Here is a 26,472-nt window from a genome sequence, read left to right on the forward strand (position 1 = left end):
CCATCCGTGTGCTGCCTCCCCCACTCGCGCCCTGGTCCAGGCCTCTGCCTGGTGCCGCTGTGGCCTCCTGCGCGGCCTGCCTGCCTCCCGTCCCACCCGCCCTTCCCCTCGCAGGGCGGCCCGGGCGGGCTTGGTACCAGGCAATCTGAAGGGCCCCGCGGGGTTGGGAGCAAAGTGCACCAGCTCGGACGTGGCCACTGCCCTGCTCAGTGCCTGCTCTGTCCTCTGCCTGCGGAGAACCAGCCGCCTGCCGGCTCCCAGCACCCCCTTCCAGCTCCCTCTCCACGGGGTCTCTGTGAAAGCCACGGCCCCTTCCTCCTGTGGCCTGAACCTCCAGCTTTAGCTCAGGCCCTGCTTCTCTGGAAAACTCGCCTTGCTTCCCCTGCCCCTCTGCCCCAAGACACCTTTTGGTGATCTGTGTTCTCTTAGCACCCAGCACCTACTGTGTGCCAGGAAGGGTACTGGATGTCCTGGTGTCCTCTTGCTGCTGTGACAAACTACTACATGCTTAGTGGCTTAACTGCACAAAGTTACTCTATAGTTCTGTAGTTCAGATCCGACACTGGTCTCACTGGGCTAAAAATCAAGGTGTTGGCAGGGCCACGTTCCTTTCTGGAGCCTCTCGGGAGAATCTGTTTCCTTGCCCTTCTTCCAGAAGCCACCAGCCACCTGCACTCCTTGGCCTGTGGCCCGTTCCTCTTCCTTCAGAGGCAATAACAGCAGGTAGAATCCTTCTCACGCTGCATCTCTGTCCTCTTCTGTCTCCTTCCATGACGGACCCTGGATTACACTGGGGTCAGATAACCACTCTAAGATCAGCTGGCTAGCACCCTCAATTTGCCCTTGCCATGTGGCAGGACATCCTCATATTCCAGTGATGAGGACATGGACATCTTTGGGGCCATATTTCTGCCCTTCACGACTTGCTGGACTGTAGTATTTTCCAGCTTGGCATGCGTGAGATGATGGGTCATTATTTTTTATTTTTCAATTACAGTTGATACACAAGTTTATATTAGTTTTAGGTATACAATATAGTGATTAGACATTTATATAACTTATAAGTGATCACCCCAGTAAGTCTAGAACCCATCTGACATCACACATAATCACAGGATTATTGACTATATTCCCTATGCTGTACTTTTACATCCCCATGTTGTGTTTTTTTAATAACTGGCAATTTGTATTCCTTAATCCCTCCCCCTTTTTCATCCAGTGTCCTGCTATCTGACCACCATCAGTTTGTTCTCTGTATTTATGAGTTTGTTTCTGGTTGGTTTGTTCATACCCTTCCATTTAAGTGTATCTTCTTCAGTTTCTCTCTTCACTGTCTTATAGTTTTCCAAGTACAGGCCTTTTATCTTCTTGGTAAATTCATTCCTAGGTATTTTATTCTTTTTGATGCAGTTGTAAATGGCATTGTTTCCTTAATTTTTCTCTAATAGTTTTTTTATTGGTGTATAAAACTCCAACCAATGTCTGAATATTAATTTTGTGTCCTACTACTTTTGATAGTTTTTTTGGTGGATTCTTAAGGGTTCTATCTAGTGTCATGTCATCTGCAAAAAACGAGTTTTACTTCTTCCTTTCTGGTTTCAATTCCATTTATTTTTTTTTCTTGTCTGATTGCTATGGCTCAGACTTCCAGTACTATGTCGAATAAAATTGGTGAAAGTGGACATCCTCGTCTCATTCCTGGTCTCAAAGAAAAGCTTTCAGCTTTACACCATTGAGTATGATATGGCCTTTATTATGTTGAGATATATTCCCTCTATCCACACTTTGCTGATAATTTTTATCATAAATGGATGTTGAGTTTTGTCAGATACTTTTTCTGCATCTAGTGATATGATATATTTTTTTCTTTTTTTTTTTTTTATGTGTAGTATCATGATAATTGATTTGCAGACATTGAACCAACCTTGCATCCCAGGAGAAAACCCTACTCATCATGGTGTATGATCTTTTTAATGCTGAATTTGCTTTGTTAATATTTTGCTGAGGGTTTTTCATCTATGTTTATCAGGGATATTGGCCCTATTTTCTTTTTGTAGTGTCTTTGTCTGGTTTTGGTATCAGGTTAATTCCTGCCTTATAAAATGAGTTTGGAAGCCTTCCCTCCTCTTCAGTTTTTTTGGAATAGTTTGAGAAGCATAGATATAAATTTTGCTTTCGATGTTTGGTAAAGTTCATCTGCAAAGTCATCTGATCTAGCACTTTTGTTTCTGGGGATTTTATTGATTACCGATTTGCCTTCATTGGTAGTTATCAGTCTGTTTGAATTTCCTATTTCATCTTAATTCAGTCTTGGAAGATTTTATGTTTCTAGGAGTTTTTCTGTTTCTTTCAGGTTGTCCAATTTGTTGGCATATAATTGTTCATAGTATTTTCTTACAATTCCTTGCATTTCCATGGTGTTGGTTGTCACTTCTCTTTCATTTCCTCATTTATTTGGGCCCCCTCTCTTTTTTCCTTGATGAGTAACTAAAGGTTTATCAATTTTATCTTTTCATCAAAACGGTTCTTGGTTTAATCTGTATTAGATTCTATTTTATTACTGTTCTGATCTTAATTTCTTCCTTCTACCCACTCTGTTCTTCTTTTTCTGGTTCCTTTATGTATAAGTTTAGATTGTTTATTTGAGATTTTTCTTTTTTCTTGATGTAAGTCTGTATTGCTATGAATTTCCCTCTTAGAATTGCTTTGATTGTGTTGATTTGGGGTTGTTTTCATTTTTATTTATCTCAAGATTTTTTAAAATTTCTTCCTTGATCTTGTTAACCCATTAGTTGTTTAGTAGCATGTTATTTAGCCTCCACATGCCTTTTTGTTTTTTAGTTCTCTTCTTGTGATTATCTTCTAATTTCATACCTTTGTGACTGGAGATGCTTGATATAAATGTTCTTAAATTTATTGAGACTTGTTTTGTGTCCTAACATGTCCTGGAAAATGTTCCGTGCACACTTGAATGTATATTCTGCTTTTGGAAGAAATGTTCTAAAAATATCAATTAGAGACACATGGTATAATGTGTCATTTAAGGACTCTGTTTCTTTGTTGATTTTCTATCTGGATGATCTATCCATGATGTCAATGGGGTGTTAAAGTTCCCTACTATGACTATATCACTGTCAATCTTTCCATTTATGTCTGTCAATATCTGCTTTATGCATTTAGTTGCTCCTGTGTTGGACACATAGGTGTTTACAAGAGTTATATCCTTTTGTTGGATTGGTCCCTTTATCATTATGAAATGCCCTTCTGTGTCTCTTGTTACAATCTGTTTTAAAGTCAATTTTGTCTGATATAAGTATTGTTACTTCAGCTTTTTCTTCATTTTCATCAACATGAAATTTCTTTTCCCATTCCTTTAATTTCAGCCTGTGTGTGCTTCCATCCGAAATGGGGTTCTTATAGGCAGCGTATGTATGGGTCTTTTTTAAAAAATTCATTTAGCCACCAAATGTCTTTTGATTGAAGCATTTAGTCCATTTACATTTAAAGTAGTTATTAATAGGTGTGTAGTTATTGCCATTTTACTTATTGTTTTTTGTTTTTGTAGTTCTTCTTATTGTCTTACTCTCTTATTTTGTATGCTGATGGCTTTCTATAGTGTTATGTTGGGTTCCTTTTTCTTTATATTTTGTATGTCTCTTGTAGATTTTTGGTTTGTGGTTACCCTGTGCTTCCTATATATCAAGCTACGTTTACAGCAGACTTATGGTCTCTTAAGTTTCAACACATTCTAAAATCACTACAGTTTTTACTTACCCTCTCCACGTTTATGTTTTTGTCATTATTTTTAACTTTTGTGTGTTTGTGTGTATCTTAATTTATTGTTGTAATTACACATGATCTTCCTAATTTTGCTTTAAACCTTTGTGCTAGCTTTATAGTTGGTTGATCCACAGCTTTTACTAAGTGTTTGCCTTTGTCGGTGAGCATGTTTTTTCTTTCCTGTATCTCCTTATTTTTATTTTTGATCTTATCTTTTCTACTTAAAGAGGTTCCTTTAACATTTCCTGTAATACTGGTTTAGTGGTAATGAATTCCTTTAGCTTATCCTTGTCTGGGAAGCTCTTTTTCCTTCAGTTCTAAATGATAGTCATGCTGGGTAGAGTAATCTTGGTTGTAGGTCTTTGCTTTTCATCACTTTGAATATTTTGTGTCAATCCCTCTAGCCTGTAAAGTTTCTGTTGAAAAATCAGCTGTCTTATGGAGCTCCCTTGTAACTGCTTTTCTCTTGCTACTTTTAAAATTCTCTCTTTGTCTTTAACCTTTGGCATTTTAATTATGGTATGTCTTGGTGTGGGCCTCTTTGGGTTCTTCTTGTTCGGGACTCTCTGTGCTTCCTGGACTTGTATTTCTAGTTCCTTCACCAGGTTAGGGAAGTTTTCAGTCATTATTTCTTCAGATAGGTTTTCCAACCTTTTGTCTCTTTTCCTTCTGGTACACCTATGAAACTAACATTGGTATACTTGATATTGTCTCAGAGGTTTCTTAAGCTATCTTTATTTTTTAAATTTATTTTTTCTTTTTGATGTTTCAATTGGATGTTTTCCTCTATCTTGCCTTCTAGGTCACTGATTTGGTTCTCTGCTTCATCTAATGTGCTGCTGATTTCCTCCAGTGTGGTCTTCCTTTCTGATTAGTTCTTTCTTTTCTATCTCCATTTTTATGTTTCTTGTGTCTTTGTTGAAGTTCTCACCAAGTTTATCTATTCTTCCCTTGAGTGCATTGAGAATCCCTATAACCAGAGTTTTGAACCCTGCATCTGGTAGATTGCCTGTCTCCATTTCATTTCATTCCATTTCATTTTTCTGGATTTTTGTTGTGTTCTTTCACTTGGGACACGTTTGTTTTTCTCCTCATGTTGACTGCCTCCCTGTGTTTGTTTCTATTCATTATGTGGACCTGGTATGTCTCCTGGTTTTGGCAGAGTGACTTGTGTAGCAGGTGTCCTTTTGTGCCTAGTCGCACAGTCTCCCTGGTCACCTGAGCTGGGTGCTCCAGGGGTGTCGCTTGTGTGGGTTGTATGTGCCCTTCTGTTGTAGTTGAGCCTTGATTGTTGTTGGCACATCAATGATGGGTGGAATTTACCCTCAGCCTGGCTGGCCATGACTGCAGTAGACAAGCTATTGTTTGGCACCTGACTCAATGAATGGAGTGGGAGTTGCTTTAGTGGGGCTCTAATGCCAGCCGAGTCAGCCCTTGAGGTGTGTCGTTTGTGGAGCTGGTTTGGGTAGTACTCTGGTGTGGTCTAAGCCAGGTACCAGGTGTATTTTTTCTGGAGCCTCTTGGGAGGTGCTCTGGTGGAGGTCAAGGTCAGTTACTGCTTGTGCCCAGCTTGTGACTATTAGGAGCTACAAAGTGACCTCATCTTAATTTAACTAATTACATCTGCAATGACCCTATTTCCATGTAAGGCCGTATTCTGAGGTTCATCCCTGAATTTTAGGGGGATGCTAACTGGCCTAGCACAGAAAGAGTCTGGAGGCAGAGCAGAAGGGATTGCATGTGTTGGGAGGAAGGTGACGGGAGAAGAGAAGTCCAATGTGATTCCAATTTTAGCCTGAACACCTGGGGAGAGGTGCCCTGACCAGGACATGGGGCAACTAAGGACGAGCAAGTCGGAGGGAGGCCCAGGGGTCTGTTTGGGGCCGGTTGAGTGTGAGGTGCCAGCCCTGCCTCTCCCGGCTCCCTTCGGCTGGACCTCTAGTCTTGGAGGGCATTCGGCCCAGCCCAGCCTTGAAGGTGCTTCTCCCGCAGCCTTTCTGGTAGATGGGTGCCCACTCGCCTCTGCTGGCCGTGGTTGCCGCTCTCACGGCGTCGGTGCCCAGTCCCACTGTAAATGTTTCCAGGACACGGACAGACCCTCCCTCAGACTTTGAAGTCCCAGCAAGTGACAGGCCCCAGGGAGACATAGAGCAGAACAAATCACCCACTGGTGATTCCGGCGTTTTTCACTCTTCTTTTAATGCCCTTCAGTGAAAAGAGCTACCGTTTTGAGGGTGTTCAAACGAGTTTCCTTGGCGTCAGTGATGCATAAAAGCCACAGTCACCTGGGCAAGTTGCCTCACTTCTCTGGGCTCCAGTAACCCCTTCTGTGAAATCAGGATGGTATCATTTTAGTTGTGATAAAATACACAGAGCATGAGATTTACAATCCTACCCCGTCTGAGGTGCGCAGTTCAGCGGCAGTGAGTCCATTCACGCTGTTGTGCGACCGTCACCACCATCCATCGCCAGGACTTCCTCATCTTGCCAGCCTGACGCCCTGAACCCATTAGACAGTAACTGCCACCCCCTCCGCCAGCCCCTGGCCACCTCCCTTCCACTCTGTCTCTGGATTTGATGACTCCAGGCCTCAGAGACAAGGAATCGTACAGTATTTGTCCATCCGTGGTCGCCTTATTTCACTGAGCACAATTTCCTCCGAGTTCCTCCATGTTGTAGCAGGTGCCAGCATTTCCTTCCTTTTCAAGGCTGAGTAATGTCCCGTTGTGTGGATGGAACACATTTATTTACCCACCCATCAAGATGACAATTTTGAGGACAAGACGCTGTGTCCTGTTCTTGCTTTGGAGACATTGGTAGCCTATGTCCTTTAGAACAACCCCAACATTTCATAAATGGTTGAGGTGCCCTCAGCATCACCAAAGACGGCGATGTGGGTCCTTAAATAGTGCAACGTCTTGGCTTCCCCAGCACCCGTCCCCCGGTCTCATTGGTCCCTGCGTCCCGGGGCCCGGCCTGCAGGAGGAGCGTGGGGGTGAGGATGGTGGGTGACCCGCAGCCTTTCTTCTGGTCTGAGGTCACTGGGTGCCTAGGCCCCTGGGGGTTGGTGTTGTTCAGAAGGTGCGTTTGTTCTGGCCTTTTCCAGCTTTTACACGCCTTGGCTTGTGGCCCAGCCCTCCCTTTTCAAAGCAAGTAGTGTGGCATCTTCAAGTCCTCTCTGCTCCCACCCTCACATCTCCTTTTGGATCCTGACCCTCCTGTCTGTCTCTTACAAGGACCCTTATCGTTACATGGGGACCACCAGCCGATCCAGATAATCTCTTCATCTGCACACCCTTAATCACAGCTACAAAGCCCCCTTTACCATTTATATTAGTTTCCTGTGGCCACTGTAACACATTACCACAAGCCTGGTGGCCTGAAACAGTAGAAATTGATTCTCACAGCTCCGGGGCCGGGAGCCCAGAGCAAGGTGCCAGCAGCGCGGTTCCTTCCGGAGGCTCAGGGAGAGTCTGCCCTGCGCCTCTCCTACCTGCGGTGCTGGCCGGCGGTCCCTGCCGCTCCCTGCCTTGTGGCTGCGTCACTCCCATCTCTGCCTCCGTCCTCACATGGCAGTCCTCCCTGTGCGCGTGTGTGTACACCCATGTGTCCCCATTTCCCGCCTTTAAGGACGCTGTCATTGGATTAGGGCCCACGCTAGTCCAGCGTGACCTCGTCTTAAACTGGCCACGTCTGCGAAGACCCTGTTTCCCAGCAAGGCCACACTCGCTGGCTCCGTGGAGAGAGGACTTTCAGGGAGACACTATCCAACCCACTACACCACCTGAGATAGTACATTCACTCGTCCCGGGGCTGAGGGCGTGGGCATTTGGGGGCATTACCCGATCATAGGTGGGGCCGAGCAGGTGCAGCCGTGGCTGTGGGAAGAGCACGGGGCCCAGGAGGCCAGGGTGATGCACAGTAACGCCTTCGCCACCCGCTACTCAATGGACACTGAAAAGAATCCTCAGAACCCACCCCCCGGGCAGGGATGTGAGGCCTTTTTCCTGGTTTTCTGGTGGCTGCAAGGCCCCACCAGGACAGGTTTCCTTGACAACCCCCTTCATGCCCCTTCAAGGTGGATTCACAGGTCCCAAGGGCGACAACGAAGATGAGATGCCGTCCTCTGAAGACCTGTGGTGCTCATCACTGCAGAGGGTCCCCAGAGGGCCTGGCTGGGGGGCTGGATCCCATTAGAGAAACGGAGTCTCAGGATGATCCCACCTGCCTGCATACACCCAGCTGGTGGTGGTGGTGGGGGGGTCACTGTGCCCTTCCTGGGATCCCAGCTCCAAACCACGAGCGAGCAAGTCTGGCCTGCTCGGTTTTGCAGCCCAGCCTCAGTGTGCGTCCGCTGAATAGCTGAGCGGCCCGAGGGTAATGACAGTGACTGGCTGTTACAGTCCTCACGGGCTGGCGCTTACAGCCCCGCAGACCAGGGCCCAGCGGTCCCTTTATGCTAAAACATGAAAACTGGAAGCTGAAGCCCTACAGCGAATAAGTCGCAGAGTCCAGATGCGAACTCAAGTGCTTGTGATTCCAAAGCCCTTGCTATTTATTTATATTTTTATTTTTACTATGGTAAAATACACATAACATGACATTTACCATCTTGACCATCTTTAGAAGTGTCGAGTTCAATGGTATTAAATAATCCATTATGTTGTGCGAGCCTCAGCACCACCCATCCCGGTAACTCTTCTTGCAAAACTGAAACTCAATAGCTATTAAGCAGTCACCCCGCAGTCCTGCCCCGGCGCTTGGCAGCCACGATCCCACTTCTCGCCTTGAGGGTCCTGACTGCCCTACGTGTCTCGTGTGAGTGGAGTCGCAGTGTTCGCCCGCCCGTTTACCTGGCTTCCTCAGCACAGCGTCCTCCAGGTTCCTCCCTGTTGCCGCGTTGCCAGCACGTCCTTCCCTCTTAAGCCGAGTCATGGCCATCGGCGGACGCACCTGTTCGGCTGGTGCGCTCGTCCGTCAGGGCGTGCGGGCCGCTTCCGAGCGCTCAGTAGCTCTTCCAGACAGTGCTCCAGGAACCTGGGGGTACAACTCTCTTCAAGGCCCTGCTTTCCCCTCTTTAAGTACCTACGCAGAAACGGAATTACTGGGGTCAGATGGGAATTACGTGTTTAACTTTTAGAGGAACCACCATTGCTTTCGTTCTGTTTTCGGTTCCGATGGACATAAAATAGTGTCAGCTTCAGGTGTACAGCACAGTGACTGGACGCTTATATAACTTCCGAAGTGATCCCCCCGGTAAGTCCCGCACGCGTCTGGCGCCACACGTAGCTCGTACGGTGGCACCGACTGTTTGCTTTTAGATCCCACCTGTACGTGAAATCATCTGGCGCTTGTCTTCCTCTGTCTGACGTATTCCGCTCGGCACAGCACCCTCCAGGTCCACGCGTGTCGTCGCAGGTGGCGAGATCCCATTCTCTTTCGTGGCTGGGTCACATCCCTTCGTCACACTCGCCACCGCTTCTCTGTCCACTCACCTACTGACGCGTTGCTGCCTTTGTGGTTTCCACCAGGACTACATTTAACGCCCTAAGTTATGTTGAATGAGAACCTGAATTTATATCGGCCTAACTCCGGCGGCTACAGAAACTCTGATCTTTTACCACTCCGGTCAGCTACAGAAACTCTGTCGCCACTCCGGTCAGCTACTGATGTCACAAAGTCCCATCTTTACACATTGTGCCAAAACATAAATAATTACTTTAACTGCGCTGATCTCTTAAGTCATGCAGTCGGGCCTGACTAGGGCTGGGTTTGTGCCAAGCGGGTATGAGACCGGGACAAGGGGATGGAGGGAGCGAGGGTCGTCACGGCCCAGGGACCCAGTGCTGGGAGAGACTGTGGGAGGGGGACAGTTGGTTTGCTTTTTAAATGACAGATGAAGGTCTTGAAGAGTTGGAAGGCTTGTTGCAGTCCCCACAGCCTAATGCACCGGGAGCGCAGAGTGGGCCAGCAGGGCATCTGAAGCAGGGTTCCAGAGGTGGCACAGGCATTGCTGCCCTCGCCTTCTTTAGAAGAGGCACATGTGGTGCCAAGGAAAGGCCTCTGGGGCGGGGGGGGGGGGGTCAGAGATGTGAGACCCGAGGGAGGGGGCCAGTGAGCGGGGTACTGACCCTCGGGGAGTGGGGTGCTGACCATCCGTGAGAAGCAGCAGCTCACAGGCCCATAGCGGGGGGGCAGGCACAGGTGTTACAGGCAGGTGGCATGAGCTTCAAAGGAACCGGCAGTTTTAAGGAGGCAAAGTGACTTAAAACGGGGAAATTGAGCCCGGCCGGGCGTGGCTCAGCGGTTGTGTCGACCTGGGATCCAGGCGATCGGGGTTCGATTCCCGGTCAGGGCACATGCCCGGGTTCGGGCTCGATCAATGACTCTCTCATCATTGATGTTTCTATCTCTCTCTCTCCCTCTCCTTTCCTCTCTCTGAGATCAATGAAGATATATTTAAAATAAAAATAAAAATAAAGAAAACAGGGAAATTGAGAGTTAGGGATGTGACTTGAGGGAGGCAAAACCCCAGCCTGTACCTGGGAGAGCTGAGGGGGAACCGTCCCAGGAGGAAGCTGCGCTGGGAGGGCCGGGAGCTGAGGCTCCATGGGGGGGATTGAGGATGTCGGGGAGGAAGCGGGAGGGGGGAGCCGGGGACAGACTAGAGCGTGGCCCAGACGATCCAGGCTGTAAACAGTGGAAGCCCCCCCGCCCATCTCCTCGGAGCCGGGACCTCAGGCCAGCACTGTTTGCTTCACTTTCTCACCTGCTCAAATGCCGAGGAAGGCTCCTGCTCGCTGGGTGCCATGGGGTTAAACTGGAGGCCGGCACACCCACGCCCCTAAAAGCAGCGTTTGCCTCCTCCCCCTCCCATAGCCCAGGAGGGGCCGTGCCACAGCGCTGGGCTCGGGGCTGTGGGGATGTCCCGCGTGGGGCCTTGTCAGGACCCCCGGGATTTGGTGAGCCGAGTTACGTACACCGCCTCCTGCCGAGCGCTCCCTCCAAGAGCCAGTTCTCCTCAGTTACCATGATTGGGGTAGAAAGGTCAAGGCCCTTGCTGTCTGGTTTGGATTCTTAAGCCAAAGTCACTTTGCCGGGAGTGGGGGACAGTGCAGCATTTCCTCATTCAGCCACAGGTCACAGCTTAAATGTCAGTCACTTCTGCCCTTGGCCTGGCCCCACGGTTCTCAACTAGGGACCACCGCCCTCATTCGAGTGACCTGGCCCTATCTGGAGACATTTCAGCCGTCACAGCTGAAAGGTTTCCGCTGGCATCAGCGGGCGGAGGTCAGGGATATGCCGTCCCACCCTCAGTGCACAGGACGGGCCACAACAGAGGTATCCACCCAGTGTCGGCAGCGCCAAGGGCGGGAACCCGGCCTGAGCTGTTTGAAGTAGATCCTGGGCCCTGTCATCCCTTCGCCGCGTCCTGCTCACCCGAGTTCTTTGTGGCACTTACTGCAAATTATCTGGATGGCTGACTTTTGGGGGGGAAATCATTTCATTGTCTGGGGTGTAAGTCCAAGGCAGCAGGTCTTTTCTGCCTTGTTCACACCGTATGCCCAGTGCCTGGCACAGTGCCTGGCATGCAGCAGGTGCCCAGTAACTATCTGTGTTTGAGTGAACAAATAGGAACCTGTAATGAGGGATTTTTTTCTCTATGGAATTTTGATTCAACTGTTGAAAAAGAACTGAGACGAAGAAACAAACCAAAAGCCGAATAGTTAATGTATAAAATGTCACCATTTTTATTTTGTCATTGTAAAGAGGTGTATCTCAACCGGATTGTAACAAAATTACCACAGCTTATTCCAAAGGAAAATTTTAATACAAGAGATTTTAGAAAATTAAACACATTTGTTTAAAAATTCCATCATGTAAACCTTAACATAAGAGGGTAGTTGAGATAATACTACATTTCAGAGCAAACCTGCACACCTAGGCCTTGTGTAGCAAGGCAGCAGACCAGACTCCACGTGTTGCTTTATTACCCGACAGCTGACCATGGGGACCCAGCCTGGGGACTCCAGCAGGCTGAGGCTTCCCACTGGGGTGACCGCGGCTCCTGCATTCAAAGACCCCCTCCTCCAGGAAGTCAGGATCTCATGAGTCAAGCAGTGTTTTACCGAACAGCTGTGCCAGGGATGGTGAAGCTAAGGCTGCAGAGGTAAAGACATTCTTTCTAGGATGAATCCCAGATATTAAAAAACCCTAGTTAGCTCCCCAACCCCTACCCAAGCTTGTGTCTGGAGTCGGTCAGCAACTCTCGGGTCACAAAGGTACAGCCCACCATCTCCTCCCCTGTCCCCAGCCCATTTTTGCAAGGGCACCTCCTATGGCCTGTGGATGGGAAGAGCTGTCAAAACGGGTGCCTCCCCCCTGAAGTTCATGGTGGCCGGGAGCAGACCTGAGCAGGCTTGAGGGGCAGGTGGCAGCCTGGACAGGTCAGCTAGTGGTTTTCCAGTTTTGACAGGAAAACATTCCTGTGCCAGTAAGGACCTGACCCCTGGACCTCACAACACCAATGAACCCACCATGTTCTACTCGTGGGATGACCATCCTGGCTGTAGGCTCAACCATCTTTTAGAGAAACCAGATTTTTTTCCTAAAGAAACAGGTTGGGTAGGTCAGGAAGCCCGTTCAATGTGGCCATTGAGGTTCAGAGACAAAGTCAGGGCTCTGTGACCGAAATCAGGCCCATTCATTGGCGATGGCGCATGGTGGAAAAGGTGAGAAATCAGATGAACTGCGGTAACTGCGGGTGAGCAGCTGGTTCCCTCGGAGCACGGCGCTCCACCCTCATGCCTATTGATCCAGGAGCTGGAGTTTTATTTTAGAAACATAATCAAGACCGCGTGTTACAGAAACATGAAAACGAACTTGTTGGCACGGAAATCTTAGATAAAATATACAGTGCTACAATTGTGCAGAATTAGCACAGAAGCCAATCTGAACAGCAAATATTTAATGTTAGCTTTAATGAAACAATGTACAATATTTGAGAAATGATCACTGCAAACACCTTGCTCAGAAGCAGACGCCTCCTGCTGCAGGGCCCTGTGTCTGCCGAGGCCAAGGCCGAGGCTGGGGAGCCGGTCCCAAGTGTGTGGTCGTGTCCAGAGGGAACCGCCAAGGAAAGGTTGAGAAAATAGTTACTTTTGTGGTTGAAGACTGAACAGAGGTGTGCCCGTCTAGGACACATCTTAGCCAGTATGATGCTCAGGGCCTTTCTCAGGCAGGTCTGGGCCTGCCCATCCCCAGGTCTAAGCTGAAACCAGCCTGTTCTTTGCAGTGAGTTATAGCCAAGGTGAGATGGAGTGAGTGCTTCACGGCGGACGGACACTGGGCTTATACGAAGAAGCCAGGATGAAGGAAGGATGCTAAGGGGCTGGTTCGATGATGGCTGCTGGGACCCCAGAGAACAGGGCCTGGCATCCACATGACGTGCAGCTGGCATCTCTGGGCAGCCACCAAGTGAAATGAGCAGGTGGGGTGGGACCTGGTCCTCAGGTAGACAAACTGTCCCATGGGGTACTAAGCAGAGGCGGCCGGGAGCTGGCCCTGCCACAGCCGGGTGCTGGGAAGTGAGCAGGCGGCATTTGATCAGCAGCAGGCTGTGGGCTGTCTTCCTTCGTCCCCTGACCTGGCTCCAAACCTGGGGATTCATTATTAGGCCTCCAGCATCAGTTACAACGGTGTTAGCAGCCCTGCGAATGTAAATAGTTTTGATTGCCTGTTTTGTTCCAGGCACAACACACAACCTGCCACCTTGTAAAATTTCAGTGGTTATCAAAGGACTCATCTTAATAAGCTCCGAGCAGAGCAGAGCTAAGCCAAGTGCTGAAATTAGACCTTGTCCACAAACCCTGCCCGCATCCCTCGCTCTCGCTGTTGGTGCCTCTCGCCAGGTCCCACACGATGGTATTTTGTCTTTACCACTCAAAGGTGACCCCTTTGTAAGCAGGAAGCCTGCGGATGTGCGCAGCTGTTGGGTATTTCCCGGGCCTGGCTACACAGGCTCCGAGCTCTCTGCAGTGGGTTGCTTGGTGGGAGCGGGAGCTGCGTGTGCCAGGGAATGAGATGCTGAGAGCTGGAGCCAGCGGTGCCAGGCCCGACTGCGGACCCTAGAACTGGCGGGGCAGGCTTCCTCCCGAGTTGGGAGTGGCTCCGGGCTACGTTTACACCAGCCTCGGACCCCTTCCTGGAGCTTTGGTTTTGTTTTAAGGAGAGACATCTCTGCCCAGCCCTGTTCTTCCTGCATTTTGTTTCATCTGGGGGATGAAGAAACAACTGAGACAATGGCAGAGACACACCGTAGTGACGTCCTTGCTGAAGCACCCGGGAGCCGAGAGCCTGCCTTTGGTGAGAGGACCTAGACCAGGCTCTCCGCCCAATCTAGGCGCTGTCCTCGAGCTCAAGGCCTCTAGAGCGAGGCAGGCGCCCTTGGCTTCCCTTCGAACAGGGAAGGCTTCCTCTCTTAGCTGCCAATTTTGGAGGCACCGAAGAATCTTCTAATTGGATCAAGGGACAGGCAACCTCCATGGGTCTTGTCCATCTTCTTGCTGATGGGTCACAGGGGCTAGGGGTGCTCAGAGGGAGGACAGCCCATCCTCTGACTTGGATCCAGGTTGAAGGGCAGGTGACTGTCCTGAGGGGGTGGCATTTAATGCACCAGCGCTTGGCCTGGACCTTGTGGACCCAGTGGTCTGTGTCTTTCTCTGGGACCTAGGTGAGTCTGTCCTGCACACTGCAGAGCAGGGCCAGGGTCTTTTGAGCAGCTGAAGGGGCTAAATCATTGAGAATGTTCTATGTGATTCCAAAGTTAAGGCTTGGAGGAGTTGCTGTAATGTGCATGTCACGTGCATATCTGAGCTAAAATCAGGGGTGTCTGTACGTTAAAGGTGATTTCAAGGTTTCTGCATGATCACAAAAAAGGGGGTGCAAAAAGCAAGCAGCAGAGGTTCCTGAGTGGCCCCTAGGAATGTGCTTTTACAACCACAGTGGGAAAGCAGGGCACGTTTTCCATGAATAATTAAGCTTTGAAAAGTGGGGAGGCAGAGTTTCTCCTTTTTGACTACAGGCTGGGGGTGGACTTGTGTCTCTGGCTTATCTGTCCTGCCGAAGCAGTCGGAGCAGGTTCCTGGGGGTGGCTGGAGAAGGTGAGGCCAGGTTCACACTTGGATGTGTTTCAGGTCAGGTGCCAGAAAAGGCTGGCTGGTCAGAACCCATGGCCCCGGATTGGGGGCCGCTGCTGGAGATGGGTGGCTCCATCCCGTGTCTAATACAGAAAGAGCAGTCGTCTGGGGGCAGGTTCCACTGTCCAGACAGGCAGCGCTGGACAGTTCAGCTGGGATGGAAGACCTACTTCACATAGCTCGAGGTGGCTGGGGCAGCTGGCAGTCTGGGACAGTCCTTATGAGTTAGAGGAGGGCTTTGCCGGAGCAGCCAGCCACAGTGGCCAGCCCTGTGGGACTCGGAGTTGAAACAGGGGAAGAAAGAAACGATGTTGCCTCTCTAGGTCACAGTGTCTCTCAGGTCCTCTAGCCCCCATGAAGTGACAGCAGGGTCCCCTGCCACACACTCCAGCCTGTAGCCATGAGAACAGTGGGCCCCTTGCTCACCTGGGCACAGCTCACCTGGCTGGATGTTCCCTCAGAAGCGATTCAGGCCACCTCTGCTGCTCTGGGGGCTGTGCGGACATCGCCTTAGCTTTACCAGACTGCCCTGAACAAGGTCCCCCTGGCTAAGAGAACAAACAGCACAAACTTCCAGAAGCTTCTCTCCAGAGTTTCCGTCTACCTGGGAGATGCTCACTGCTCACCCAGCTGTTCACCAAGCTCAAGCTGAGCAGAAACAGTTCCAGGTAAAGAACATGGTTAGCCGTCCACTAACCATCTTTCACACATTCACATCATCAAATTCCTACATATCTATCTTCAGGTTTAACTTAGTCCCACGTAGTCTGTTTCACAACCTCGTATCTAGTTTTTTAATATTTCCCCCAGAAAATGCAGACTCTTCCTAACAGTTCTCGGCAGCTGAGGACGGCTCTTGCCCAGGGAGGGACAATTCCATGATTCTCTGACAACTGGCCGGCAGCTCTGGTCCTGACGAGGAGTATTAGGGGAGGAGCCTGGGTGATGGCCACGCTCTCATCTGTCTCCTGTTCCCACTTGTCAGCGGGGCTTGTTCTGAGACAGGACAGAGGAATCAGTCCAGGGACACGCAGGGTCCTGCTCCCACTGAGAGCTTGTTGGGGACAGAGGGTGCACTGTGAGCCCACGTCTGTAAGGGGATGATCATGGTCTGTTCAAGGTGGAGACGTGTCCCAGTTCACGGAGAGCCACGTGGAAGGCCACGGAGCTCCAGAGCCAGGTGTGCAAGCTAAGGGCCCACACACCCTTCTACAGAGCCAAGTCTCACACCGGGACGCCTCTTGGCTTGTAAGGCCAAGGCCCCCGATTTCCGGACAGCCCTGGCTCTCCAATGTGGAGCCACCAGGTTGCTGCTGATGGCTGGCTGGATGGGTGAGGTCCCCCCACACCTGACAAGGGAGCATGGGATCCAGGGGCCTTGGGTTTCCTATGGGGGCTGCTCCTCCCAGAAGCCAGTTGTGCTCCAGGAACCACAGTCCAGCATCACTTACTGGCCCCTTTACACGAAGACCCTGGACGGTCTCCCTGGAGAAGATGCCACAAAGCTGATGGCCGTGGCGGTGATAAAAAGAGTGTTGTATCTAATGACCACTGGTGGGGAGTAAAATGGAAAGGAACACCTGTCCCCTAACTTGGCCACAGGTAGTAGCAGGCAATTACATTAAAAAGAAAAAAAAGACTAACAGTCATTCTGATTCCCTCGTGGGAAAGAGTCAGAGGTGGTGTCTGAGTGAATCTTCAGACCAAATGAAATGTTGAGGTTGCGCTTCTCAACCAGGAGCTCCAGGCCTGACCTAGTGCCCACGCTCCTGTGGCCCTGGCTGGAGGAAGGACAGGACGACCTCTGCTCATGGCAGACCCTGGGAGAGTGGTGCCCACATGCCAAGTCTGCCCAGCAAGGAGCAGCCTTGCTCTCTGTGACCAGTTTAATCAGGGTGTCATGTAACCGGTGGGGAAGGTGTGCTCTCCAGGGTCCACTGGGAGGGTGTGGCTGTCACTCCAGGTGTTGGGGGCCAGCTGCCATAGCCAGACTGGGTGCAGGATGGACCGGGTGGAGGCAGCTGGCGCAGCACATAGGGCCGAGTATGGGAGTCCATGGAGGTCAGAGGTCGCCGCTCTGGGGCTCCACATTGCGGGTCTCCCTGGGGTGGCTGCGAGACAGCTTGGGGAAACGGGAGGCCACTCTGGGCTGGCTGTTCTTGTTCAGCGGTTCTCCAGGAGGGGTGACGTCACTGTAAGACAGAGGGGGGGAGTGTCTGATTAAGTTGATTCTGAATGCAGACGACTGAGACACATGCAGCGGTGACCAAGCCGGGCTGTTTCCCAGCAGACTGGTGAATGCAGAACAGAAAAATTGAAAATCCATGTTATGTAGATTTTGCCTTCCAAAAGCACCCAAGCATAGTTGTGAGCCCAAGCTAGTTTGTGGGGGCCACCAGCTAAGGCCGAATTTTAAGCCTATGAAAGAAGGTACCAGCCAAGGCTTTCTCCCTCCCCCACTTTTCATTGATCTTCCAGCAAAGGCACATTTCAAAGTCAAAGAGAAGAAAGTGCTTTGGAGAACACTGTGTATACTAGCAGGGGTGGGGGCCAACCTGCCCACAAAAATCATTTGGTCTGGCCCTGCCAAGACCTCACCAAAGAGAAGCAGTTCCAGCCATCACATTAGGGGTGAGTTAATTAAATGTTTGACCAAATATAGCAGGCTAATTTTTAAGTTGATAATTTTGTATGGCCCATGACTGATGTTATAAATATCCAAATGGCCCTTGGCAGAAAACCTTCCCCACCCCTGGCATATAGCATCATCAAAGGTGCGACACAGACACAGGGGAGGGGCTTGTGGAATTCATCCTAGGAGGGCAGTCAGGGTGGGTCTGATTAGAAGGGCGTCTCCACAGTACATGTGCAAGAGCCAAAAACAACTGAGTCCAGCATGGATCACTGGTACTGGTTACCAAACATCTGCACCACAGAGCAGCAGCCAGCAAAGATAGTGACAGAGGAGGGCATTTGCTGACCAACAGAGACTCCAAACAAAGTGGGGGGCCTGGGGCCTCACAGCTCCAGGCTTTCGGGCTGGAGCATCAGGAAAAGACAAAAGATTAGACTGTAGTAAAGAAGAACAGAAGCAGTGTTCGAAGACCTGGGTTGCAGGTGCTTTGTCAGTTGAAGGCCTGAGTGAAGCAGCTGGGTTCTCGGAAGATTTCTGAATCGTGGGCAATTACCTGGCAGGGGTGGTGGAGTGTGAGTGGGTCAGGACCCCGTCATGAGACAGGAGGAAGGGAAAACCAGTCACAGTATTTTCTCCAGCAACAAGAGGTGAAAATCAGGAGAAAATGGAGCACACCAAATAGGTGACGTCATTCAAAGACAGTGTGGCGCAGAATTTCAGTATTCCAGCCAGGCCTCAGAGACGTGGCGCATCGTATGTGAAGGGGTCTCGGATTTATGTGGAAGGGAGAGGAGATAATGGTGCACACGTGGATAAAAACAATGCGGGGCAACAGCAATCATAGCGACATATTCCCGGGTGACCCAACAAAAGAGAATAGAACGGATCATTCTTCTTTGGCCAGTGTTTGGTGGTCTCATTTCTAAATCCTGTATCGTCTGTGTAGTTTCTAAGGACAAGAATTAAAATATTCTCATACACATACACAGTAGGGAGGTATAGTCCTGCCCACCACGTATAGGAAAACCCTGCAGGATGCTCATTCATTCCTTCATCTCATGGATCTTTCCTGGACACACGTGGGCAAAACAGTGAACAAAGAGGATCCTTCCAGGCTCCATGGAGCTCAGAGTCAGCTCCATGAGGGATGTTAAAATGTCATATGTATAAAGATTTAGGTTACAGATGCAGCCAGAGCCTCCCTGAGGGGCAAGTCTGAGGCTGCTGCTGCTCGAAGGGCAGGATGGCACGGAGTGCCCAGAGGAGCATGTGGGGCTGAGGGCCCCCCGGGTGGAGGTCTGGCAGCACAGGGGGGCAGGAAGGGGGCCAGGAAGCACCCTGAGAGTGAAGGGCACAGCCGGGGGTGCTCGGCATGGGAGTGCACAATCTGGTTGCATTTTAAGTGACTTCTGTGCTGGGTGGAGGGTGGGCTAGAGGGGCCAGTGGCCTAGGCCCAGGGAGCAGGCACAGAAGCCAGGGCTGTGGCTGTGAGCACAGGGGTGGTAAACTCTTATTTCCTACGGCCACTGTAACATACTGTGACACACTTAGTGGCTGAAGACAGCACAGATGTACTGTCCCACAGTTCTGGAGGTCAGACATCCAAAATGGGACTTCCAGGCTAAAGTCCAGGCGCCGGCAGGTGGTTCCTCCTGGAGGTTCAGGGGAGGATCTGTTTCCTCACCTTTTCCGGCTCCTAGAGGCTGGCGGTCCCTCCACCTTCAAAGCCAGCAGTGCAGTATTCAGATCTTTCCCCTCTTTTAAGGCCCCTTGTGACCACAATGGGCCTGGAGAGCCTCCTTTTTACTGAGACCCTTAATCACATCTACGGAGCCCCATCTGCCACGTAAAGGGACACATTTACGGGTTCCAGGAATGGTGTGGACATTTTGGGGTCATTCTGTCTAGCACAGGCTTTTTATTTTTAACCAGTACTTCTTACCTTTCCTTCTTAACTTTGTATTACTGAGCAGCCCACATCCAATGAACCTTCGTGAAGCTTTTGGTTTAAAATGCTTTAAAGTCCAGCAAAATATTCCATTGGTGGCTTAGGTGCTAATTATTTAAATTTTTTAATTACAGTTGATATACAATATTGATTGAGGTGTAAAACATAGTGATTAGACATTTATATACCTTACAACACCACACATAGTTACAATATTACCAACTATATTCCCTATGCTGGACTTTACATCCCCATGACTACTCTGTAACTACCGAGCTGTACTTCTAAATCCCTTCCCTCTTTTCACCCAGCCCCAAAAACTCCCTCCCATTTGACAGTCATCAAAATGTTCTCTGTATCTATAAGTCTGTTTCTGTTCTGCTTGTTTGTTTTTTAGATTCCACATACGAGTGAAATCATATGGCATTTGTCTTTTTCTGTGTGATTTCTTTAACTCAGCACAGTACCCCCTAGGTCCATCCATGTCATTGCAGGTGGCAAGACTCCCTTCTTTTTTATGGCTGAGTTGTATTCCACTGTAGATACGCACCACTTGGTTATCCATTCATCTACTGACGGACACTTAAGTTGCTGCCATTTCTTGGTTATTGAACATATAGATGTATATGTCTTTTTGATTTAGTGTTTTGGGTTTTTAAAATACCCAGAAGTGGACTTGCTGGGTTCTTCTTTGTCCCTTGTTTTAGCCTTTGTTTAAAGTCTTTTTTTGTCTGGTATAAGCATTGCTACCCCAGCTTATTTATTCATTTCCATTTCCATGAAATATCTTTTTCCATCCCTTTACTTTCAGTCTGTGTATTTTTCAATCTGAAGTCTCTTGTAGGCAGCATATTTGTAAGGATATTGTTTTGTTATCCATTCAGCTACCTTATGTCTTTTGATTGAAGCATTTAATTCATTGCATTTAAGTAATTGTTGACAGATGTATTTCTTACCATTTTATTATTTATATTTTAAAATAGTTTTTTTTCTTAAAGAAGACCCTTTAACGTTTCATGTAATACTGGTTTGGTGGTGATGAACTCCTTTAGTTTCTTCTTGTCTGGGGAGCTTTTTATTTGTCCTCTGATTCTAAATGACAGCTTTGCTGGGTGGTGTAATCTTGGTTGTAGGTCATTGCTTTTCATCACTTTGATATTTCTTGCCAATCCCTTCTGGCCTGCAAAGTTTCTGTTGAGAAATTAGGTAGCAGTTTTATGCGAGCTCACTTGCTGCTTTTAAGATTCTCTCTGTCTTTAATCTTTGGCGTTTTAATTATGATGTATCCTGCTTGGGCCTCTTTGGGCTCCTCTTGTTTGGGACCCTCTGTGCTTCCTGGACTTGTGTGTCTATTTCCTTCACCAGGTAGGGGAAGTTTTCTGTCATTATTTTTTCAAATAGGCTTTCAATTCCTCGCTCTCTGTTCTCCTGCCATAAAGCGAACGTTGGTACTTGACATTTTCCCAGAGGATCCTCATCTTTTTTTGGAATTTTTCTTTTTGCTGTTCTGATTGGGTGTTTTCTGCTTCCATATCTTCCAAATTGCTGATTTGACTGCTTCCTCTACACTGTCGGTTCCTTGTAATGTAACCTTCATTTCAGTTACTGTATTCTTCATTTCCGACTGGTTCTTTTTTATGTTTTCTAATGTTTTTATGTTTCCTATCTCTTTGTTGAAGTTCTCACTAAGTTCATGGAGCATCCTTATAACCAGTGTTTTGAACTCTGCATCTGGTAGATTGTCTCCATTTGGTTTAGTTATTTTTCTGGAGTTTTGTTCTTTCATTTGGGACATGTTTATCTCCTCATTTGGGCTGCCTCCCTGTGTGTGTTCCTGTGTATTAGGTAGAGCTGCTACGTCTCCTGGTCTGATAGAGTGGCCTTACACAGTAGGTGTCCTGCAGGGCCCAGCGGTCAGCCGCCTCAGTTCCTGGAGGCAGGCACTCCAGGTGCATGTCCCCTGTGGGCTCTGTGCACCATCCTCTGTAGTTGAGCCAGCTGCCGTTGGCACATCCATGGGGTTTTACCCCCAGCCCAATCAGCTGTGAGGACTGGCTGCAACCACAGCAGAGGAGCTGCTGTTCAGGGGCCGAACCCATGGAGCAGGACTCGCTTCAGTGGGGCTCTGGTGCCTGATGAGTGCGCCCGTTGTGGAGAAGGTTGGGTGGTGCTTTCGGTATGGCTGATGCTGTCCACCCGGCACTGGCTCTGGGGCCCCCGGGAGGCGCAGGCCAAGGTGAGTCACTGCCTGTGCCCTACCTGGGGCACTCAGCATGAGCTACAAAGCCATCTGCAGATGGCCGCTACTTATGCTGGGCTTGGAGGTGCCCGGGAGAGGCCAAGCTGTAAACCAAGGCCAGCTGCCGCTAGTGCTGGGTCTGGGGCCACTTAGCAGGAGGCATGGGGCACACTGAGGCCATTTCTTTGTGTGTCCATTTTTCACGAGAGCTCCCGTGTCATGTGACATCTCTCCGCTTTTTTCCTGTAACTGTCTTATGCTAGTTTAATTCTCAGGCCCAGGCAAAAACCCTGAGAGGGATGAACCTTGAAAATACTGTACTAAGTGAAAGATGCCAGACTGAGAAGTCCACATATTAAATGACTCCATTCATGTGAAAGTCTGTAGAGACAGGAAGTGAATCTGTGGTTGTATGGGGAGCAGGAGGAAGTGGGGGGTTTCTTTTTGAAGTGATGAAGATGGACTAAGATTGGCCGTGGTGATGGTTGTGTACATCTGTGAATATGCTGAAAACTATTGACTTGAGTCACGGGGCTCAGTTGTGACCTGGGGGTGGTTTCCTCAGAGGGAGTGTGAGCCAAGCTGGGGGTGAAGGGAGCCAGGTTCAGAAGCAGTGCAGGGAGGGGACTATGTCGGCGAGCTGTATCTCAGTAAGGATGTCTTAGGAACATCTTTATTGAGCAAAAAAAGGGAGGAAGGGTATGGCAGGATCTTCTTGGGCAGGTTTGTGACAAAGCTGGGGGGTGCCATGCGGTGCTCGGACAGAGCACGGCACCCCTCCCTTCACCCCCAGCTTGGCTCACGCCTCCTCTGAGGAAACCACCCCCAGGTCATACCTGAGCCCCGTGAACCTGGTGCTGTTGGGGCCATTGTGGGGTCCGTGCAGGGATGGTCTTGGAGACCGAGTTCACATCAATAAGCAGGAAACGCAGGAAGTAGCTGGAGGCTTCCTTCTCCTAATTCATGCGATGCCAGCCTCCCAGGCTGTGGGGACACAGTCATGAGGATGGGGACATCTCTTCTCCATGGCTGGCACTCTGCACATGGTGCTCAGCTCAGCTGGAACCTGGCCAGGCCCTCAGCTGGAAGGCTGGAGCAACAGCCTCCTAAGAACTGCTGGTCACCCAGGAGATGGCCCATGTCCCCACTGTACCTCCTCCCTCCCCTGCAGGGATGGGGCAGTGAGTCCCTGTCCCTGTCAGGTCTCCAGTCCCTGAGTCGCCAGCTCAGTGTTCATTTCAGAAATGGTCTGATCAATCTCTCCCCGCTGCTGGCTACGCTACCATCAAGGCACCAAGGGAGCCCAAGTCTGTGTAAGTGGCCCCTGCCAGGAGCCCCAAGCATGGCTGTTCTTTTTAATAAGTCTCCTGGGCACACTGGCATGGTGTCCCAGTCTCCAACATGTGGGTGAAATTGATCTGATGATCTCAACCACTCATCAGTGAAAATGGCCACCTGGAGAGATTTGCTTTTCATTTCACTTATCAACTGGCTTTCGAAGGCCGGTCCATATTCCATTTGCTGGGAGCTGCCTTCCGTAGCTTCTATAGAGGGTGGCTTTGTGTGGGCCATGCCTCATGCTACAGATGTGGCCACAGTCCCCAAGACCCAGTTTCCTGATGACATCTGTGTCTGGGGAGTTGGAAGAATGGTTCTACCTCCAGGATGTGCAAACCATGGAGGAGCGCTGCCCACCCTGTCTCAGGCCCCCAGGTCTGTGTGGTAGGAGGGGAGGCCTGGCCCTACCCCCCACGTTGGCTGGTTGTGAGGGTTGCACGAGACAGGTCAGTCAAGGTGAGCCAGGCTAAACAACATCTGAATTCTCTCCTAGGTCTCACTTAGGTTTCAGGACCATGTGATGGGGCCCCACGAGGATCCTACTCTACCCTATCACTCCTCTAACATCTTTAAGGTTTCTCTTGGGACCCCATCCAGTGGATTTGAGGAAAGAAGCCTCTGCAGCATTTCCTGTTTCCTGCCCCTTGGTTTGATCCTGGGTCCCAAGAGTTTCACCATCCAGATGTGACCCAGAAATGGCTCTGACAGTAACAAGGGTTCCCTGAAGGTGAGACTGTGTCCAGTTCTTCTCTGGATCCCCACAGTTTCTGACCCCAAAAGGCACCAAGTGATTTAATTATTTTGGATGGATCAAAGAAGGCTACTGTCAAGTTTTGGGCTAAAAATTATACAAGTTCTCATATACTCTAGCCTCATGAAGGAGGTGCTGTGACTGTCATCTCAGTTTTACAGACGTGCACATTAGAGCAGAGAGGGTTGGTCACTTGCCCAAGGTCCCACAGCAAAGAAGGGGCAGAGGCTGCTCTTGAATGTGCCGTTTGATCTCAGAGCCTACAATGAGAGAACACCCAAGACCTTGTAGTCAGGCAGGGCCACAAGTATTGTGAGTCCAGGTGTCCTGTGATCGCTTCTTTCTGACATACAGACAGTGGACGGACAGGCTGGCCATCCTCTGGAAGTGATGGGGAGGTGCACACCATGAAATGAGCCACTGAGCAAGGTTTTAGTCACATAGATAAACGTGACCTGAGCCAGGGGAGGCTGCGAGGGATGTGCCAGAAAGCAAGAGTGAGCGGGACTGCTGGGAGGAAATGGGACCTGGGACGGGGGACAGGAATGTTTCCCGCACTGACACTCTGGCCTCAGAGACCGAGCAGTTCAAACTGGAGAGCGCACCCCACCCTGGGCGGTCCATGATGCTCCAATACAGCTGCTGCTTCCTGCCAGGTTTCTAACAGTTCGGCTTTAAGCTTTTCTACTCCAAGTCCCACCAGGTAATGACACAAGGTAAATGAAGGTAAAAAGGGAAGCAGAAACATAGAGTCCTGTCTTATCATTAAAGAAAGTTAAAGAAGAGAATACAGGCTATTTATTTCATTTCATTTCATTTCATTTATAAAGACACAAAGGTATGAAAAAGGGAAAATAAATAGCCTGAACCCCAGCAGCATGGATGGCTGTTAGGGCAGCAGTGTGTATGCTTGTATATGTTTTCCAGGCATATTCTATGTGTGTTCCTTATAGTGCCTTTTTCAAAATGAAAATGGCTACTTCCTACCTAAATGTGCTTTGATGTTCTTTTAAATTGGTATTCTGTCCAAGGAATGCACAGGTATTGGTGAGATGACCTGAGAACAGCAGTGAGTGTGACGATCTGTGAGTGCAAGCCAAGCACCATCTTATCTATTTCTCTCTCATGAACACGGGAGGTGAGGGCTCTGTTTTACATGTAGAAATTCAGTAAGTTACAGTCAAGTGTGGTGACTTGTGCAATGGCACATGCCTATTTTACAGAGCAGGATCAAGCCAGGGCCCACCTGGCTGCAGCAAGTTCCTCTCATCCTCAGGATTAAGTGGCAGATGACAGGGCGGCATTTGCAGGGGGTGGGGAGAAAAAGGCCTAAAGGGTTCTGGGAAGGTTCTATAATTTTAACCATGAATTTACGTACCTTAAATGAGCCTGTTCATGCTTTTCCCCACCTGTGTATCTCCTGTATAATCATCTATTTAAGAAATTTTTTTAATGACCTTATTAGATTAGCCTTGTCCTAAGAAAAGTCTCTTAATCTCTACTATCACCATCTGAAAAATGGGGCTGCGAGACTAAACAAGACACTATGGGGTGTGTTCCTTTCTGACAAGGATGGCTGGAGAAGCTGGCAAGGGCCATTGTGGGGGCCCCTGCAGGCCCTGGGTACCCCCTTAGGAATGCAGCCTGCTCTGGATGTAGAGTCTAAAGATCACCTAAAGGGGCTGGGAGTGATAGGGACAGAGACAGGAGGGAGCCTTGTTTTGGGGCTGGTGCAGCTGCAGGAAAGCAATCCTGAGTCAGATCTTTCCCAGGCTCTGAGAGGGGGCAGTGGGAGTGCAGCAGGGCTGGAAGTGAGGACCAAGGATGTTGGAAGGAGAGCAACCCCAGGGCGCGATGACCAATCTGATGGGGAGGTGAGAACTGGCTTCATTTGTGCTTGGAGACTGGACTACGGGAGTGGCTGAGCTGGAGAAGGTGCTGGAGGTGAAGGCAGGGAACGTGCATCCCTCTCGTGAATTATGCTATTAAGAAAAGTAAAGATGCATTTGGCCGGGTTTGCCAAGAAGGAGAGCTGAAGTCCATAGAAACGCTGCATTGCCTATTGGTGTGCTATCAGCTTTGGGTATTTCATGGCTACAAAGCAGCTGGGTGAGATTTTGATCCTTACAATGGTCTTGGAGCTGATGGGGCTGCCCTGGGCCCCACCTGGGAGCCTCTTCACAGCTCGTTATTCAAAGTGGGTGTCATGGGGGCTCCTGAGCTAACGTAGCTGACATTACAGACAGTCTGTACACACATTGTTTACTGGGTTAGGGCACGTCACCTGGAAGGGATCAGATAATTCTCCCTCTAATCCCCCTGCCGGTTCCTCACGGAACCCACTCCCTGATCCTCCCACTGCCCATTCTCAGTCTTCACTTTCTTCCTTACAGCCAGACCTCTCACATCTCCATCACAAACCCAGCCCTGGTTAACTGATCAGCAGACCCAGGGCCAGGGAAGGCTGCATTTTCACTTCCCAGCTAATTTCACAGGCCCCAGAGTTGTGGCTGCTCCACCTAACCATCCAGTCAAGAGTTTGCACACCCCAAGCTCATCTACACTGACCTTATTTTGCTGGTC

At 49.5% G+C, this 26,472-nt stretch overlaps 1 protein-coding gene across 1 annotated transcript in view; it reads right to left on the reverse strand.

Annotated features, from left to right (window-relative positions):
• Window positions 1–15,730: 15,730 nt before the first annotated feature.
• Window positions 15,731–26,472, reverse strand: part of SNX29 (sorting nexin 29) — a 458,514-nt gene continuing 447,772 nt past the window's right edge. Inside the window, exon 21 of the mRNA XM_016197611.2 lies at window positions 15,731–17,170. Within this exon, the coding sequence (XP_016053097.2) occupies window positions 17,041–17,170 (130 nt within the window). The 3' untranslated portion in view covers window positions 15,731–17,040. The remainder of the gene's footprint in view (window positions 17,171–26,472) is intronic.

The sequence above is a fragment of the Miniopterus natalensis genome, chromosome 3 (genome assembly GCF_054644295.1).
Source record: "Miniopterus natalensis isolate mMinNat1 chromosome 3, mMinNat1.hap1, whole genome shotgun sequence".
Taxonomy (NCBI): domain Eukaryota; kingdom Metazoa; phylum Chordata; class Mammalia; order Chiroptera; family Miniopteridae; genus Miniopterus; species Miniopterus natalensis.